This window comes from Convolutriloba macropyga, chromosome 11, assembly GCF_964194025.1.
Source record: "Convolutriloba macropyga chromosome 11, txConMacr16.3, whole genome shotgun sequence".
Taxonomy (NCBI): domain Eukaryota; kingdom Metazoa; phylum Xenacoelomorpha; order Acoela; family Convolutidae; genus Convolutriloba; species Convolutriloba macropyga.
This window is the reverse complement of record NC_134478.1, coordinates 34,345,994-34,365,993: the sequence shown is the minus strand read 5'-3', so window position 1 is coordinate 34,365,993 and position 20,000 is coordinate 34,345,994. Positions and strand designations below refer to the sequence as shown.

General features: G+C 37.4%; 1 protein-coding gene across 1 annotated transcript in view; it reads right to left on the bottom strand.

Annotated features, from left to right (window-relative positions):
- LOC142349204 (uncharacterized) overlaps positions 1 to 13,444 on the bottom strand; it is a 34,882-nt gene extending 21,438 nt beyond the window's left edge. The window contains exons 1-2 of the mRNA XM_075400614.1: positions 12,955 to 13,444; positions 9,185 to 9,460 (exon numbers count right to left, since the gene is read on the bottom strand). Of these exons, the coding sequence (XP_075256729.1) occupies positions 9,185 to 9,460; positions 12,955 to 13,188 (510 nt within the window). The 5' untranslated portion in view covers positions 13,189 to 13,444. The remainder of the gene's footprint in view (positions 1 to 9,184; positions 9,461 to 12,954) is intronic.
- Positions 13,445 to 20,000: the final 6,556 nt, after the last annotated feature.

Sequence of the window (20,000 nt, the reverse complement as noted above, 5' to 3'; positions counted from 1 at the left end):
ATGAAATTTTAATATTTTCTAGTAAAAGAAACTGAAAGCGAAGTAATAAATAATTATCTTCAAATTATAGCGGGCCATGGCCATGCCTTAGCGGCTTATGGGACTTGATATAAAACTATCACAACCAAACATAAGAACAAATTACCCACTTAAGTACTTTTCTTGGTAACCAACTAACAATTTAGAGTAATGAAAGGCAACTTTTTGCTTTCGGCTCTTTTTAAATAAAGTCAGGTTCGGGTGCTTTCTAACGGCAGTTCTTTATAACGTCGGCTCTCTTGCACTAACGTCGGCTACCTCTTTATAACGTCGGCTATCCATATGTGACGTTCTTTTGTCACAATTATCCACATTTTGTCTAATTGTTTGCGATTAAATGTGACGGTGAGACGCGGAGACCAATTACAAAATTCGGAAGCAGTTATAGGCATTTAACGTAGGCAATGTTTACTAACAGTTAAATTAATGTCCACAATTTTCAGCATACATGCTTCAAACTAAATCGAATTATGGTCTAAATAGACAATTAGATCAACACTGCTTTGTTTCAGCTAAACAGTTCAGACAAATTGGATAAATATGGACGTTCAACAAAGGATGTTAATTGAATTGACGTCTTGAAAGGATGTTAGTTTGGATAAGAATACATGATTTCATTATTTGTTCGATTTTAATAGATAAGTTGAACTTTGATTAATGTGATAAAAATCCCTGTGCTTTTTAGAAATTTAGATACTGTATTTTTGGACAATACAACGCGGAATCTGGTTAAGTTTACTGTGAGTTATTGTGACGGCAATAAGTGAACTATACTAACAAAATTCCCGCACAGTTATCCACAATTGCCAAAATTTAAACAATCTGGATAAATATGAAGAATATATCCACTTTTGACCAAATTTTAAACAAATTTGTCCTGCCGTCAGTGTACATGGGAGCTGATTACCATGGGCTTTGATAATGCTTACAAAATCACATATATTTAATCAACCAATTGTATGTTTTGCAACGTAATGAAATAGTTTCTCAAATTTACTAAGTGAAAAATGGTTGAAATAAAATTGGACTTTTTCCTGGCAGAGATATTTTAGAAAGGGGACTCATGTTGAAAATTGCGTCCAGTTTCAGCTTGATCAATTTTAGACGAATGATAATTTTTCGATAATACTTTTCAAAATTAAAAAGATAATAAAGCTGCTGCCTTCGGGGAACTGAATCAAGAGCCGCCCAAAAAGTTTTTACCACTGTTTATGGCTCTCAGTGAAATTCTTCTCCATCTCTGACTGATTATACTTTGCTAAGAACACGTTCGTTTAAATATTTTGAAAAATATTAAAACCTACTTGAGAAGTTGGTACTTCACTTTGAATATACTTTAAATAATGGAAATGCTGAAAAGAAGCGTTTTTTGCACAATTTCTGCTATATCATACTGAAACAACTTTACAAGAACAATAATCAGTTGTTGATGCCAGAATTGCTTCCCAAAGTTTCAGAGAGACTTTCTTTTAAAAATTTACAAATTTAATGAAACAAGAATTCTTCGTTGAACATAATGCATGTTTTTGGCAAACTTTCCATAATATGATATCTCCGAGTCACTCATTTTTTCAAACAGATAACTTCAGAATCATGGAAAGTTTGACAAAATGGAAAGTTTGCCAAAAACTTGCTCTAGAGCTAACTGTGTTTCAAAACTGAGGATTTTAAGTTAGACAGAGAACTCTTAGCAACAAAACAAAGTTGATACAAGACATTCTTGGAGTGAGGAACATTGTTTTCTCTAAATATTTCATCTACATTTGCTTGATGCTGATGTAAAAATATAATATATCGTCGAAGCTGTGTCAAAAAAAATACAAGTCTAACGTTTAACCATTATAGTAATATTCTTTAAAGGTTTTATTACAAATTTAACAGGCTTGCCAACGTTTCAAAATTTTGTGATATAGTTTGAAGGCCAAAGTTCAAACTAAAAATATATGTGTTTTAAAACAGTAATAGAAGAAATGGAGTACCGCAGAATAAGCATTGACATACAAATGAGCAAATATATTTTTTAACCGTCTTTCTTGTTAGTGCTAACTCTATTTCAAAACTGAGGATTTTAAGTTAGTCAAAGAACTCTAATAAAAACATAGCCGGCAGATTGCCGGAATAGCTGCGAAAGAATAGACTTGCGTGCCGTATGATAGAGATAGAAACAGATACAGATATAAGTTGAAAAATTTATCGACGCCGCTCAAAAAGCTATGTAAAAAATTAAACGATAAATTAATAAAGCCTGTTAAAATTCATTGTGCAAGTCTTTTCAAAAGGGACCATTTGTACACAGAGGAGTTCTTTTGCCCTTAAACTAATTCAAAATAAACCTTAATTTTAAAGCGCAAAATTTATTTTATTGAGTGAGGTAAGTCACTTATGATCAAAATCTAATCACGCTAATCAATCTAAAAACTTTTGCTAGCGAGAGTGAGAAGTGACGTCACGCGCGCAAAAACAATTAGTGAGAGGAAGAAGTCATTCAGAAAATTTGACTTTTCAGCTTTGAGGTGTGAACAAATGCAAAACGAAAAAAAAAGCGTCAGACGACGAAACAAAAAACATCGCAGGACAAGTCTAAACAGAAAATTAGACATCTAACGGACTATGAATGGATTGGGAAAACCATTTAGAAAAGAAAGCGATCTAAAAAATCGAAAAAACAGTAAAAATCAGAGTAAAATTGCAGCATGTGAACAGAAAACCACTAGCGAGAAACCGATTTTTTTTTTCTCAAACACCATTTTCTCACTCTACTTTAAAATTAGAGCGAAAAAAGCTCACGCCGAAAATCCACACGCTTTTTCGCTTCATTTCCTGTTTCGGCGTGACCAAAATCACTACTCCAATTTGACTTCAAAAATCATGAAAACATGTGAACAGATCTTAACAAAAAGACAGCGCCCCAATACAATTCAAATTCTTTGAATTGTAAAAAAAACAAGAGCACTGCAATATAGCTACGCTCAGCTTACAGCTTCGCAGCTACAAAAATTGATGAAAGACATTCTTTGTAGGAATTTTGATTCAAGTTAAAGACTTAAACTTAGTATTATTAGAAAGGTTAACTTACCAAATTAATCTGACAGAGGTAAATTGATTCAAATCACCAATACTGAAATAAATGAATCTTCAAAAAATGGTGCTGTGTATCAATACTCGGTTCAAACTGATGATTCTAGATAACTATTATTCTTAGAATTAAATTAATTGATGTAAAATCTTCCCAGCATATATTAAATGATTATGGTATCTCCGGAACTGTGATTGAATTCTTAGAAAAGTGCAAATGCATTCCATTTATGGTTCCCTTTGCGACTGATTTGCAGAAGCAAATCATATTGGGTAACCCTTGCGACCCCCACTACAAATCATGGTGCTAAGATTAGTTTTGTATCTTGACTTTTTAACACTGATAATGGGTATAGATACAGCTGATTTTTGAGTCCTTTTTCATCACCAAAATCAAATCACTATCTTGATCTAATAATCAGATCTCTCCTGTAAATCTCTAAATTCTACTGTAAAATATCAGTCTTGTTATTCTCTCATTTTGAGAAGTTAATTTTGTTCTACTTAGTTAAAAACGCTTTTTATTCCGCTCGCCAAAACCCATAACCCAGCAGGTTATGGGCCCAGCAATTTTCTAAGTCTTAAAACTAATTTCTAAAACAAAACTAATTTGTTGTTGACAGACATAATCCTTTTCTGCTTAGTACCTTTTTTTTCACAACTGTTTTGCCTGCTTAAACTACGATGGATCAACAGACAGTGAAGCTGCTGACCTAAACAGAAAAGGAACAGGACTTTCCAATCTGAAGCGCAAGATTTGTGGCAATGATGCAGACGAAGGGACTCTACAAATCACTACTTGGGACAGAGGAGCAACTCAACGAGCCTGCGCCACTAGCCAATGGGGCGAGCAATGATGAAAAGAAAAACCACAAGGTGCTGAAGGATGCATATGAGAAGGAAGTTGAAGGCATCAAGGAGAAACGGAACAATGTGTGGTGCCATCTGGCACTGACTCTAGATGCAACAACCCTCATGCTGTTGAGACATGACTGTGTGGGAGATGACGGCATCAGAGATGGAGCACAGGCTTCGAAGCTCTTGCAAGAGAGATTTCAGAGTGCGGAGACGCCGACAGTGGTGACTTTGGTGGTACAGCTGATTTGACTGCATCTCGAGGACTCTGAGGATTTGGATAGTCTCTTCATCAGAGGACAGGAGTTGATCACAAGGCTACAAGAAGCAGGGGAAGCAGACTCAGAGACCCTCTTCAACGCCTTGGTCCTCAATGGTCCGCCAATGAGGTATGAAAACTTTGTCATACAGGAAAGCTTTAACCCGGCAACGAACTTCACAGAGTTGAGGAAAAGGCTGAAGAACTTTCATGAGAGCACAGCACGGAGGCACAAGAGACAAAGTGGTTCAGTGGCACTGGCAGTGAAGCGTGACTTCAAGAAGGGACCCATGAAAGGAAACTGCTTTGTGTGTGGGATCCCTGGACACTTTGCCAAGGACTGCAGGAGGAAGGAGACAGCACAATGCATCAAGTGTGGCGAGAAAGGTCACCTAGACAGGGCATGCAAGACACAAAGAGATGGAGGCAAACAGGAGTCACTGGCAACGGAAGTCCAAGATTGGCTTCACCAGACGAGGAACACTGGTCAGCTCTTACCCAGTGGAAGCCAGCAGGCATGCTAGTGGACAGTGGTTGCACAGATCACACAGTGACGAACATCGATGCGTTACTGGACTTTGTGCCCATTCAATCAGTGGTCAGAAATCCCAACGGAGAGGCTTCCAGAGTGGTGGGTAGAGGCTGTTTGACGATCAGCATACCCTCAAACAAGGGGGAATTCCAATGCGAACACAAAAAAGTTTTGTGTGTGCCGGACTATTCTTCAAACCTCCTATCAGTCTCAAGATGCACGGAGTGGGGACATAGCTTCACTTTCGAGAAAAAAAAACAGCTGCATGAAACTCCAGAAGGGAACTCGGGTAAAAATAACACAAGAAAATATTTTGTTTTACTTACCCTGCAGCGTTCTAGAATTCAAGATGAGCTCCAACAGCGTGAAACTTGACAGTGCAAGGAAGTGGCACAGACGATTGGGTCATTTGAATCCAGCGGATTTTGTCAGGAATGCACCAGAGACAGTCGGGGAACTCGATGATTTATGCATGGTGATGTATGTGTGTGCATTGGCCAAGATCACAAAGACTCGAGTACCAAAAGTGGCAGAGACCCAAGCAGAAGAGAAGCTGGAGAAGGTGTTCACAGACGTGATGGGACCTTTCAGAATAGAGTCACTGTCAGGGTTCCGGTTTTGCATTGTGTTTGCAGACCAGTACACGAATTTCGTGTTTGTGGACTTGCTTAAGGCAAAGAGTGAAGCACTGGCCAGCCTGAAGAAATTTGTTCTCAGTGGGGGGACGCCAAAGAAGCTGAGGCAAGACAATGCGAAGCAGTTTCTCTCAGAGCAGTTCAAGACATACTTCTTAGATGCAAACATTCTACAGGAGAAGACCATACCAGAGACGCCACAACAGAATGGGTTAGCTGAGAGGTGCAATAGGACACTGCTGGAGATGGCAAGATGTTTGCTCCATGACTCAGGACTTCCCAAAATGATGTGGGGAGCAGCAATTCTTCACACAACAAAGGTCAGGAACTTAGTTGTGAGACGAAGAGAAGAAAAATGCCAAGCAGAGCTGATGCGAGGTATAAAACCTAAGCTTTCAATTAGTAAACTATCTATTTTTGTTTGCACAGTCTTCATGAGGAATTGGGACAGAGATATCAGCAAACTTGAACCCAAGACACTGGAAGGAAAGTTTGTGGGTTACACTGAAGGAGACAACGGATACTTAGTGTACGTACCCAACACACGCAAGGTTGTGGCAGTTTGTGATGTGATCATCAAGGAGCTCGAAGTGGGCTCAATCCCTGACAACACAGAGACGCCCGACCTACTAGATGAGGGGTCACAGCAATTGGGTTTTTGGCACCCAGATGTAGGTCATCAAGACAATGGCAACAAAGAGGAGCAGGGCACATCTACTGCAATAAAGGAAGAGGGGCATGACGCAGAGAGCGTGAACACTCAAGAAACGACACTGAGACGAGGTGCCCCAGATGTTGAGGAAGCAGCACTGGATGAAGAATCTACTGCAACAAGAGGGAGTCTCAGAGACTCTGAGTCACTCGAAGACAGTGAAACGCAGGACTTCTCACAGACAGTAGGCTTCTTTGAAGAGGCACTGGAGCAAGCGGACAGGGCAGAACCCAGACGAGGGACACGAGCAAGGAATGTTCCAAAATTTTTTGGAGAAGTCAGGACCCATTGAATGACGAGGTCAAGGCACTCCAAGACAACGAAACTTGTGACAAAGTGAGACCACCCACAGACAAGGACGTCATACCGGGCCAATGCGTCTACAAAGCGAAACTGGGACCCAGTGGTCAAGTCGACAAATACAAAGCACGCTATGTGGCGAAGAGCTTCAAACAAGTGGAAGGACTGTACTACTTTGAGACTTTTGCGCCTACCTGTAAGCCAGAAACATTCAGGATTCTACTTCAGCTATCAGCGAAGCAGGGCCATGTGATTCACCAATTTGATGTCAAGACTGCTTTCCTGCACTCACCAATCGAGGAAGAAGTGTATCTGGAACAGCCACAGGAGCCTGTAAAACGCGGATCAGATGGGGAGAAGTTGGTATGTCGACTAAATAAACCAATTTATGGTTTGAAACATCATGCTAACAACTAGTACAAAGAGCTGGCAAACTTCCTACTAAGACAGGGGTTCACCAGAAGCAGGAACGATCACTGCTTGTTCGCAAGATCAGAGGCAGAGGATCACACCTTCATCTTGGTCTGGGTTGACGACATCATAGTAGCATCAAGAAGTATGACAGTGATCTCCGATGTCATAAAGGCACTAGAGGCAACATTTCACATGGAAGACAGAGGGAGACTACACTGGTTTTTGGGCCTTAGAATCAGACAAGAAGAAGGCAAAGTCACAGTCGACCAAGAACGCTACTTAGATACATAGAAACAATGCTTGAGCGGTTTCAAATTGATCAATGCAAAACCTCATGAACTCCAGCTGATTTGAATTTGAAACTTCAGACAGCACAGAACGGAGACGAAGAAGTGGACCAGAGAATCTACAGAAGCTTGGTTGGATCACTTCTTTATCTGGCCAAACAGACGAGGCCAGACATCATGTTCACAGTCAACATTCTGTCCAGGCAAATGAACGCACCTACCAATCAACACTGGCTATGCGGAAAACGACTTCTGCAATATCTTCAAGGTTCAAAATGTTTAACACTTACTTACACAAAAGAGGCTAGTTATGATTTAGTGGGGGAAAGTGATGCAGACTGGTCTGGAGATGTGAACGACAGAAAGTCAAAAACGGGCTATTAATTCAAGCTCAACGGACGTGCCGCAGCACTCAGCTGAGGTGTCAAGAAGCAGGCCACAGTTGCTTTTCCTTCATCAGAAGCAGAATATCAGGGCATGGCAGCAGCAGTTCAGGAAGCACTCTACCTGAAACAACTTCTAGAGGATTTTGGCATCCAACAGAAACGTCCAATAGCAATTGGAGAGGACAACCAAAGTTGTATCAGACTTTGCCAAAACCCAGTCATGCACAAGATGAGCAAGCACATCGAGACAAAGTTTCACTTCATTCGGGACAAGACGGAGGATGGGACTATTACAATTTATTACGTTCCTACAGACAAAATGGCAGCGAACATCTTCACAAAGTCCTTACCCGTTCCGAAAGTGGAAACATTCAGAGCAGTTTTGATGGGAACAGACTCTACGCAATTAGTTCAAGTCTGAGTGGGGGTGTTAGAATTTTGATTTGAGTTGAAGACTTAAACTTAGTATAATTAAAATTTTAGCTTACCAAATTAATCTGACAGAGGTAAATTGATTCAAGTCACCAATACTGATATAATTGAATCTTCAAGAAATGGTGCTGTGAATCAATACTCGGTTCAGACTGATGGTTCTAGATAACTATATAACTATTATTATTAGAGTTAGGTTAATTGATGTAAAATCTTCCCAGCATGTATTAAATGATTATGATATCTCCGGAAGTGTGAATGAATTCTTAGAAAAGTGCAAATGCATTCCTTTCATGGTTCCCTTTGCGATTGATTTGCAGAAGCAAACCATATTGGGTAACCCTTGCGACCCCCACTATAAATCATGGTGCGAAGATTAGTTTTGTAGCTTGACTTTTTCAAACTGAGAATGGGTATATATACAGCTGATTTTTGAGTCCTTTTTCATCCCCAAAATCAAATCACCATCTTGATCTAATAATCAGATCTCTCCTGTAAATCTCTAAATACTACTGTAAAATATCATTCTTGTTATTCTCTCATTTTGAGAAATTAATTTTTTCTACATAGTTAAAAACGCTTTTTATTCCGCTTGCAAAAACCCATAACCCAGAATTCAAAAATCATGAAAATTTATGAACAGATCTTTAAAAAAAAGACAGCGCCCCAATACAATTCAAATTCTTTGAATTGTAAATAACCAAGAGCACTGCAATATAGCTACGCTCAGCTTACAGCTTCGCAGCTATAAAAATTGATAAAAGACATTCTCGAAAGGAAGAACGGAATATTCCATTTATTTTTGCTGCTGATGTAATAATATAGCGTATGGTCGAAACTGGGATAAAAAATACAAGTTTGACTAAATTATAACCATTATAGAAATATTTTTTAAAGGATTTAATACAAACTTTTTGAACTTTTTTGACAGTAAGTTACAAAAGGTACATTTGCTCTGGTAAATTGACTCAAATCTGTTACTGTTGTCACAATTGCTCTTAACAACGTGTCAATTAGACAAAAAACAAAGCCTGGTTTGTTAGCAATTGCACAAAAAGTAGGCCCTCGCATTATTAATTGCGGATGCTTCTTGGGAACATTTTATTTTTAAATCAATAAAGAAATTTTATTAAGTAATTTTATAAAGAATTTCCAGAAATGAATTATAGGCTAATTGATGCTTTTGTCACTGTTGTCCACAAAAGCCTCAAAGTGTTCGTTTTGCAACCTAATCAAAATTGTGAAGTGCAGTTCACACCTGGATAGTTGTGTGATGTAGAAATATAAGGAGTGTGATCTCATAGATGTCATCAGAGTACGGCCTCAGACTAAACTGTCTGCCCTCCTCACTGCAATTCACCTTTTGACCTCTCCACCCACTGCTCAATTGTGCACCACAGTCACCGACGCTTCCAGTAGAGCAAAAAAAGTCCTTAGCTGTCTGTTCTGAATGGTTGGTCAATTTTTCAGTGTATTCTGTCATTGATTTAGAGAAACAGCTGATAGTTTTTGTAGCTGGTGACGTCAGAAGGGCCTGAAAATAGTGTGATTAAATCTTGATATCAGTCGTAAAAATGACAGAGCACAGAAAGCCTAGGTTACGTATTTCGATTTTCAGTTTTTATGTCGAGTTTTTGGGAATGTTTAGCGGGAATATTTTCTGACAGGGAATCTTTAGCGGCGCGAAAAGACGAAAAGTTTGAGTTGAAGTTGAGCTGAAATTGTCCAGCAGAAATTGTCTAAAATTTACCTCAATTTTAGAGATACTACGAAAACATCTAAAACATGAAGTAATGTGAAAATATAGTTATCAGTGAATTATAGAAAATTAAGTTTGATTTGAAAAATAAACCATATTAGGGAAAATAATCAACAACAGGCGTGATTGACCCCCAAAATTCAATTTAATACATGTCAATTCAACACCTTATTGTAAATCATTCCTGGTTGCAAACAATATTAAACAGTTTTGAAACAAATTTGGAGAAATTGTATTGGGCAATATATCATAAAAACTTTTGAGATGATTAACTGTGGTTATCTGGAGCTTTTCTGCAAATTTAAAAAAGAATCTAGAATTTTTCTTTAATGAATCTCAAGTTCGTTACATTTTTTCAGCTTGTCGGGCAACATTTTTTATGTCGTAACCCTTTTTGGAATCTTTTCCGACCACTATGTTTGTCGATGGATATTTTATGTTCGTTTATCTATCTGTTTCTGCAATTAGGTACAAACAGAAACAACTCAGTGGTTCATTTCGCAGCGAAACGTTCTATTTATGTGGACTGAAATTACTCAAACATAACTGACTAACGTCGAGCAAATTGCTCTCAAACTACCGGCGAGTGGTTGGCATTGTCACTAGCTAGCTATGCTTTAGCGAGGCTGGCTTTAGCTTAATTGAAGGGGCGTGAGATGAGCGCAGCGGGGGTGGGGGGGGGGGGTGGTAAACCGGAAACCGGGGGATTGATGAATGGCAACGGTTGGGGAAGTCTTCGGCTACATGGTTCGCGTCCTTACGGCCTGAGCGATGTGCAGGAGTGGGGATGGGGGGTTGAAGTTAGTGGGGCTGATGTGGGAGAGGTGAAATTGGGGAATGGGCGGGGGTCAAACGCTACAAACCTTCCGTCGCACCATGAGTATACGTCTCAAAAGCAGTTTCTGTTAACCGTATTCTTGGAGACTAGTGATTTGAAAGGCTCTAGAGAGCTTAATGGCCTCTGAGCGTTATCTGTTTATCTTGTTGGTCAGATGGTCAAACAAAAAAACTATCCGACAAAAAGTGGTTAGTACGACAAATTGCATAAAAAAGACCGCAGGTCAAATATAATTCCTACAAACTTTGTTTACGATTAATTAAACAAATATGGGTACAGAATAAAATAGATCTTTTTGTAGCACAAATGGAAACAATTGGTGATTCTGCGATATGAATAAGATGCGAAGGTTGTTATATAGCAAGATAGAGAGAACAAAATACATCAGCATATGTGGAATTCATGGACTCTTTGTAGTGTCCCTAGTTGACTTTTTTTAAAAAAAAATTTATGAGGATGGAAACGGGATAATGCTAACATGCTATTTAATTAAAATTGAGTGAAAAACATCACGTGAGTTAAAATAGTTAATCATGAGGAGAACATGATGATGGTAATCAAAGTTCTTAGGAAGGAAGTCTTTCCGAGAAATCAAACTCAAATAAGAAAATAAATATAACCAACTAACATCGTGCGAATTGCTCCCAAACTGTGAGCGACTGGTTTTGATAATAGCCAGCTGGGATTTAGGGAATCTAGTATTAGGTGGAATATGAGCGGAGAGAAAGAGGGTTGGGGGAGCGATGGGGGGAGGTAGGGTTTTGGAGAGCTGGACTAGAGGGGATCAAAATCACCAGATTGGAGGATGGTGGACGTGGGTGTCGAAAGGAAGGAATTTCGGGGGTGGGAATTGTCTGAGAGGGGTTGACTGGGGGGAACAAACTTTCAATACTGAGAACAGCCCCCTGAAATTGTCTCCTCAAAACAGTTTCGATTATTTGCATAATTAGAGGCTAAATATATGTTAAAGTATAGTTCTTCGAAGCCTTAGGTAATTAGAGCTCAAAGCCGAGGGCGCTTGCGCCCGAGGCTGATCTCGAATTGCCGAACGCTTCCCAGAACTATACTCTAACTTATTTAGACCCCAATTTTGCTGTTCAAAACTCAAAGCGAGAATTCAATTAAAATCCATCAATTGAACAATCGTTCAACCCAGATAATAGTTTTTTCTGCGTTCCTTGATATTATTGTAAGAGCTAATTTATTGCAGAGGTCATCGGCCGGCTCTGTTGTGTCGCTCTCATTGTCACTCTAAGGTTTTTTAGAAAAATGAGCAATTTATAAAAATATTTTTTCACATGAAGTCAGTTATAAACCTTGAAAAAGTCTTTTTGCCGCAGTTGTTATATTTTGTGACTGTTTCTTGTTTTTAATTATTCCCTTCAATTATCTTTGAAAAGTGTATGCTTTGTCTCATGAGAAAAAATTGGGCCTCAAATAAAATTTCCAAGAAACATGCCTTAAGGCTTCCAAGATTTTTTTTCAAGAAGTTTGCTCAGTAGATTGCTCATTTTATACCATTTTGTAAGTTTGAGCTCTTCGAGACAAGTGTGAAAAGTGAGCGAAAAACTGATTAATTTCAAAGTCTAGTGTGATACGAAACGTGAAATATTGAAAAAAAGTGGGACGCTTGAAAAAGTATGAAATAATGACTTCTTGCTTGATCAACTTTCAAAATTAGTGATTGAGCCTAACTTTATTGTTGATTTTCTATAACAGCGAAATTGAGGTCTAATACGGCGTAAGACTCTAAGAGAGCTGCTCGGCCACCTAATGCCCTCCGAGCGCTACCTTTTTATCCCGTTTATGGGAACGAAAAGTCAGATGGGTCAGACAAAAAATCGGTCAAGCAAAAAATTGGATAAGAAAAGATCACATGACTAATATAATTGCTAAACTTCGCTTGAGAGCAACTAATTATGACAACACTCTTCAAAAACCATGTTTTAAGATCAGAGTTATAATCTCCATGAACTACAAAGTAAATGGAAATATTCGTCACTGGTGTCCGTGATGCCTGTTTCCAAGCAAACGTGGAAAACATTGGCAACATTTTGTTCACTGCAGCTGTTTGCCACATCACTGATGTTATTCACAGTTAAGGTATTTAACTTGCATGATACTTAACATCGTTAAGTATGTCAATTAGTTCGCAATGAATGGGTTTTGGGATCAAACATAGGAATATATACTATTTCTAGGATAATTGTATATTCTACAGTCATTTGAGAATGGAAAATGGCAACATGTAAAAGTAAATAATCACACATTTAAAGTTTGAGTGAAAAGTTGAATGTGGAAAATTTTATTAATATTATTATTATTATTACCCTCTTTTGTATTCAAAAAGGCAGCATATGTAATCATTTTTATCGGCTTTCTTAACGGAGCTGTGAGATCTTTACACCCTGTTTAAGATTGAAATACAAACCCTCTCAATTCGTGAGCTGATTTTCCTCTCAAATGCCAATACGTATGATGTACAACTATTTGCTAATTCCATACACCTCTGGAAGATCACCAACTCGTACTCCAACAAATTTTCCACCTGCAAAGGTGGACACAGCACTTGATGCTCAGAGGTTTCGGTGAGCAATGGCAATGTCCATAACTGCTCCATAACAAGCGACAGCCCATATATTGGTTCATCTTTTCTACAAACCATAGATAATTCAGTAATAATCAAGCTTGTATCTATGTTTTCACGTGCATTTTGACAGATGAACTGTAAAGTACGTTCTTTATTCTCAATGATGTCCACGTTTGCGTTGAAGTTCTTAGGTGCTTCAGATCCAGTGTGATTGATAGTAGAGAGTTGAAGGAATTCATGCCTCGTAGCCACAAATAGTTTGATGCCAAGTGTCAAAAATTGATTTGCAACAACAGCGTGTTGTTCTTGGTTCAATTCGTGCGAAAAGTCATCTCCTAAACACATCATTCGTAACAGCATATCACCACACGTCTTCAAGGAATGGACCTTGAAAACCAGTGAGAAAAACAATAAAAACTCAAATAGTGTGAGAAAATGTCGAAATGCCATTAGTCCGCAAAGCGTACAATTTTATAACTTTTGGGATTCTTGCCTTTCTAGGGACAACAGAGACAAGACCTTGTTACATTTGTGCACTTTACAGAACTGTTTCTCTAAAATAACCGATGAATTAACCGTGGAAAAGGGTGACCTCATATAGTAACTCATTTTAAAACACGCACGTGCAAAACTTAAAATGACGAAAGTCGCGAATGCCTGAAATCATAATGCCAGAAGTTCCTATATACTTAGCCAGAAGTTGAAATTTAAATAAAATTATCCTAAAAAATTCAGAAAATCATTCACTTAATTGAAATTGAATATACATTTATTAAATACAGCTCTAGGAAATGAACACATATTTGGTTTGAGATGTCTCATAATCAATTGTTGAACCATTTAAGTTCAATTTTTCCAACAACTTTACTCGTTGCTAACTCTAAGCCTTCATCTTCCTTAATAATATCCTCCAGCGGGATCCTCACACGGGCTGCTTAAGCAGGTTTTCAGGGAATCTCACTTGTTTGTCTTTTGCGCTTCTCCGATCTCTGATATTCGTAGTCGGCGTAGTCTGATCTGTGACCGCTGAATTTTAGCACGGAATTATCATCAAATCCTTAATTATATAATGCATTTATGTCAAAAGCTCTCAAAAAATGACGCTCCATAATTGGCCCAAACTAAATTAAAATCTCAAGCTGCTTTCTTCGCAATATTTGAACCATTGAAGCCAGAGTATTTACACCGATTTCTTGGTTACGAAAGTATTTTTGCTTTCGTTTGCACGCGGTCTAATATGAAAACATTTGGCGTTCTGGGGTATTTTTCTCACCACTTTCCATTAATTTCAATAGGACAGTTTGAGCCCACAGTGTAATAAAAATGGAACTGGCCCTTCTTTGCTTTGTTATTTTTGTGTTTCAATCGCCCATTTTTTTGACAAATCTTCTTGATATAGTACTTTTTTCTCTTATCACATACTGACATTTTTTAATTGGCTGCAACTTCCGTGGTATGAACGATGTTCTTGAGCAAATTTTTTCCCAACTAAGAATAAAACTGTTCTAAAAGTTTTTTTGGTTCATTCCCTCCAAGGATGTTTCTTCCTAATGTTCTTGTTCCTTTTGTTTAATGATAATTTCTGCTTGACTTGCAGCAGTACCGTGGCCACAGTATGTTAATTTTCATGGTGTTATTAAGAATACTTCGCAAACTATTAAACTCATTGTTCTCTTTTTCTAATTGTGTAATTGACTGATTGGGTGATATTCCCCCTTTTACTGTTTGAATTAGTTGAATGGAGTTTTTTTACCGTTTTCGCCACTGGTTTTGAGTGCATGTAATTTTTACCCACAACAACAGCAAGGTTTCGCTAAGTAATATTAACGTCGCTGTTCTTTTGATAAAGGAGAAAAACATAAAATACTGGGGAATTGCAGAAAAGGAAAAATCCCTCAAATAAAGTGACATAAAGTTTAGTTGACTATGTCAACACTCGTTGCAAAAACCATATCCATAAATGTATCATAAAAGTTTTTCCCACAAAATTTCCAACTATCGAATTTTGCCACAGGTTTTTTTTGCGAGAAAGATTGTTAAATGGCCATTTTTTTCAGGGACAATTAGATTGTTTTTAATATCAAACAGAAAAGAAAAATATAAAGAACAGCGAAAATGAGATTTTGCTGCAACTTTGCTGCAGCTTTGCTGATTCTGCAACTTCGCTGTTCTTTGTTTACAGGGCATGCCGGAAGTACCCGGGGGAATAGCAGAAACGGAAAAAATCCCTCCTATGAATTGACATAATTACTGGTTGGCTATGTCATCACTTCTTGCAAAAACCATATCCATGGATGTTCCATTAAAAAATTCCCACAGGTTACCCATGTATCGAATTTTGTCACAATTTTTTTGCAACAAAGATTGTTAATCGGCCATTTGTTCAGTGAGAATTAGTTATTTAAATATGAAACAGAAAAGAAAAATGTAAAGAAAAACAAAAACGAGAAAATTTTTTGTCACTATAGAGCTTTGAAAAAAGAGAAATTTGGTTGAGAAAGCGATTCTCTTTTTCATGGATTGGCAGAAGACTCCTACCTTTCCCTATCCATTGAACCGTTAAATTAACTTCCGCAAAACTTCCGACTGAACCTGCACAATGTGTGCTATAAAGTGAATACGAGACTTTGTGCAGAAGTCAATTCAAAATTTTGACTAAAGATCTCGAAACGCTTCGCGGTTCTCGATAAATACCAGAAGTTCTCAGTGACCTCAAGCAGAGTCGCGTATTCATTACTTCACGGACAGCGTAACTTAATTTCTTTTCCTTCAAAAAATGTCAGCAATAATTTAAAAAAAATAGACAAAAATGTCACAGCTTGGATTTAATTTATAACTATTTCAGGACCAAGGAAAACATTTTTTAAATTTTTTTTGAAAACTTTAATCTGGGTTGTTTTTATCCAAATTGTCTTAATAGTCTGCAAAATCCCTACGTAACCCGCATTTAGTATTCCGAGAAACCTTTATGCAATTATTTTTATTTGGCAGGTCTTTAACAACTTGAGTACAATGTATAGTGCAAATCTGATCTAAAGACTGATAAAAATGAGCTCACATTTTTTTCAATAGTTCAAAAACAACAATCTTGTATAAGTGAAATCAACGCGTCCGAATTTGAGGCGTGTGAAAATCTTTTGCCGCACTTTCTCTAATATCCGCACTTTTTTTTGCGTAATGGCTGCGCGTGAAAAAATATTGCAGTAAGTTCTTCAAAATTTCAGGCCTGTGAAAAATTTGCTCCTTTGTTTTCTTTACTGCATTGCTATTTTTCGATTATTGCTCGAACTAATTTTCAAAAAATTCTAATCTTCCAATTATTTAAGTTCTTTGAATTGCGGTCAATTAATTCCTATTGTCACATTGAGCCCTGGTAAAAAATAATTCTGTTGACTAGATCAGTTGATTTCTGATATATTCTTAGAACCAGCATGCTGCAAAAACTTGTTCTTTTCAAAAAAATTTTTGATGCACCGGAGCTTTGCATTTTTGAAGAACTGAATCTTCAAGTGCGCAAAGTAAGATCCAACGTTCAAATTTCAAAAGAACGGCAAAATGTTCGTACAACAAGCTGATCAGAAGCATCTGCAGCAATGAACGCGAAAACTTTAAGAATTTAAGCTCTCGTCATTTACGTGATAGTTACGCATCGCAAAGAGATAGCAAAACATTTACACCCCAAGCCACCCGAAACTGGTTCAGGTTTTTCTCAATAAAACATGTTACACCCAAGAACAACTAACTGCACTATGTTAAGTTGCACTGCTTTTTCTTGACGACCTCTGACGAAATCACGACAATCTCTTTTTCTCGGATTAATATTGCCGTCAACTGACAATAAAATTAGGAGATTGTACGACCTCAAAGACCGCACCGCAAGTAAACTGGATTCACAACTAACAAAACTGACACAAGTTGTACAAAAGTTTTGAACATTAGATACCAAACAGTAAAGAAGATTTTTAGTTTGACAGACAATCAAACAAATATTGAAAATTGCAGGAGGCAACAGCTGTTATTACAAAAAGACAGTGAACTGATAATTACCCCACTCTATGATGCTCGAAATGCAAAAATTGTTAACATAGAGTCTGATGGAGATGTTTTTCAACATTTTGTTCGGTTTCTAAAAAACAGGCCAGCAGGAAAGCCTGTCAGATCATTTCGGGCCAATTGCCAAAACGTAACATACCAAATATGATATGAGATCTGATATGCACAGAAAAACGTGCAGGAAAACTTTTTCGCAAATGACCTCTGATGAACAAAAATCCGACCAACTCTAACAATATCTTTCTCTAAAAGCAGTTTTCGGATTGTGCATCAACTAACGCCAAAGCATCGAAGCAGTACTGGATTATACCGACACATAACTGTTTTGGCTACGTATTGGAAAATGCAATGGAGAAACGTACGTTTCTGAATGTAAATGAAGTAATTAAAGACTTCGACGTATCGCTAGCCACAAAAAGCGACATGCTATTGAGAATGAGTTTGAAATCAAATTTCCAGCCACCAAACAAAAAAAATCAGAATGGTTTCCTCAAGAAAAAACACAATTTTTACTGAAATCAGGAGTTATTTTTGGTCTCCTGCTGTTGTTCTCAAACTCAACTTGTGGATAGCGCAACTGATCGTTTCCGACAGTAATGTACAAAGGTGAGAAAAATGACAGAAACTTAGAGGGAGAAGAGCAAAATTCTTGGATTTCGTGCGAAGTTGGGGGACGCTTGAGGCTGAGGTTATGGCATATCTAGCAAAAAAATATTGTTTTTAGTGAAATGAAAATAATCAGACAAAGCCACTTTTCAAAATTTGACTCGACCAGTTTGTTTGCGCTATGCACTCTTAAAATAAAAGTCAAATTCTCCCAAAATGTGTAAAATGCTGCCAAGCAGGTGTTTTCTTTCATAAGCATTAGTGATTTGTTAAAAGAAAAGAAAAGAGTCCCTGTTGTGAACTTGTTTTTCCTGAAAAAAAACGTGACCCAGACTACGTGGAACACCATAGACACAATTGTCCACTGCTCAAAAAGTAGACATATTATCAAAGGCAAATAACTTTGCCAGCGGAGAATTCAACTTGTTTCTTAAAAGAAACTGCCAAGAAACAAATAGAGAAAAAAAGACTGGAATCTGTCTAAGACGTGTCAACATGTATTCTCTATAATCAGAGAAACTAATCATTCTAGGTGCTATTTCCCCCTATTTTGTCTGCAATTTTGCGTCAAGATATTAGCTTATTATCACATTTATTCAATGTTGAAGGAGCAAAGTCCAGAGACTGTTGGAATTTGAAAACAGTTCATTTGCATAAGGAAAAAATATTGTATGGAGTCAAAAAATGTCTCAGCTGAAAATCATCATAATCAAAACGAGGTTTGAGTTAAAATATTTTATTTGCAATAACTATTGTGATAATATCTTGATTATTATTTTCGAACAAAAAGAGTTGTTGGACCGGCAATTCTGAAATATGAAATTCTCAAACCACAAACTCTAAAAGAAAGAACTAGTTCTCAACGCAGCTTAATCTGATGTTAAGTTAAAAAAACAATAAAGATGTAAACAGGCCATTACAGAAACGTGGCAGTGTTTTGCATGCATTAACTGATATAAGAAGCGTCATAAACAACAAAAACATCCATTTATAGAATGAAAACCATCCCAACATCTTTCATGCCAATATTGGGAAAAATTTGTATAAATGCAAACACGACGAAGTTTATAATTCCATAATTCTCTTTAATCATAATACAGTGAAGGCTATAAGGATGATTAATAGTTTTTTAAATGGCTTTTGCGCTAAAAATTTTCCTCTATGAAGTTTTCAACGAAAACTGTAGTGACTGCATTTGTCCTAACTGCTTCTAATCAGCAAAGGTCATGCCGTAACAGATCAGTAGCACATCTTTTGAACCAAAATAATATTGCCCAAAATTATTTTTGGCAGCCAATGGCAAAATTGTAGAAAAAGTTGCTGCTTCTTGTTTTGATCACTTCAACCTTTTTAGTGGAAATCAATTTGGTTTCCTCAAGAAAACAAGCAGATGAAGCAATCGGAATTTTGGTTTAAAATACAAGAACATTAAACATTGGATACATTTTTTAAAATATAGGTTTAAAGCTAATGTTTAAGAGGATTAAACTACAAATTTATCGCAAGGGTTGTAAACAGTTTTAAATGGCAAGAAATATTTTGTCCCAAGAATTCAATATTGAATTTCCAAAGTATCAATAAAAAGCCTTTTTTTGTTCTGAATTAGTATTAATGACCTAAAACTCAACAGGCAAAAAACAGTCATTTTAATTTTTTAATTTTTTGCAAACGACACATCAATCGGAAGAATTGCTCTTGAACGACTAGTGGGAGCTCTAATCAATTGTATCCTGCTTCAGTCGGGGGGGGGGAGGGGGGAGCCTAAATGGGACTAAGAAGTTCTATAATCGGCTTCAAATAACCACATTAGAGGTTAACATATACCACTATAAAGATTTAAAGAAAATAATGACACCAGTTTCGGCGCACTTTTCCTTTGACTTTTAGTACTAAATTGAGTACGCCAATTGAGCTCAGCTGCTTGAAAATTGTGATTGAGAGAGAATTTTAGATCACGCGAAATGCAAAAAGTCAAGGGCGTAAAAGTCACTCGAGAAGTCAAAATTTTCAAGCGAAAACTTTGCATAAAAAAAATAACCGGTAGATTACCGGAAACGACTCGAATCGTTGTGCAAAATATTCTCTACCCTAACTTGGACAAAATCAGAATATCGAAAAAAACACTAGAATTGACAAAAATAGTAGAGCAAAATAACAGAAAAAGCGTTAAAATTTTTTCAGTTCAGGGTTGTGGGTAGGTACTGGTGGGGGGGGGGGTGGTAGGTGGT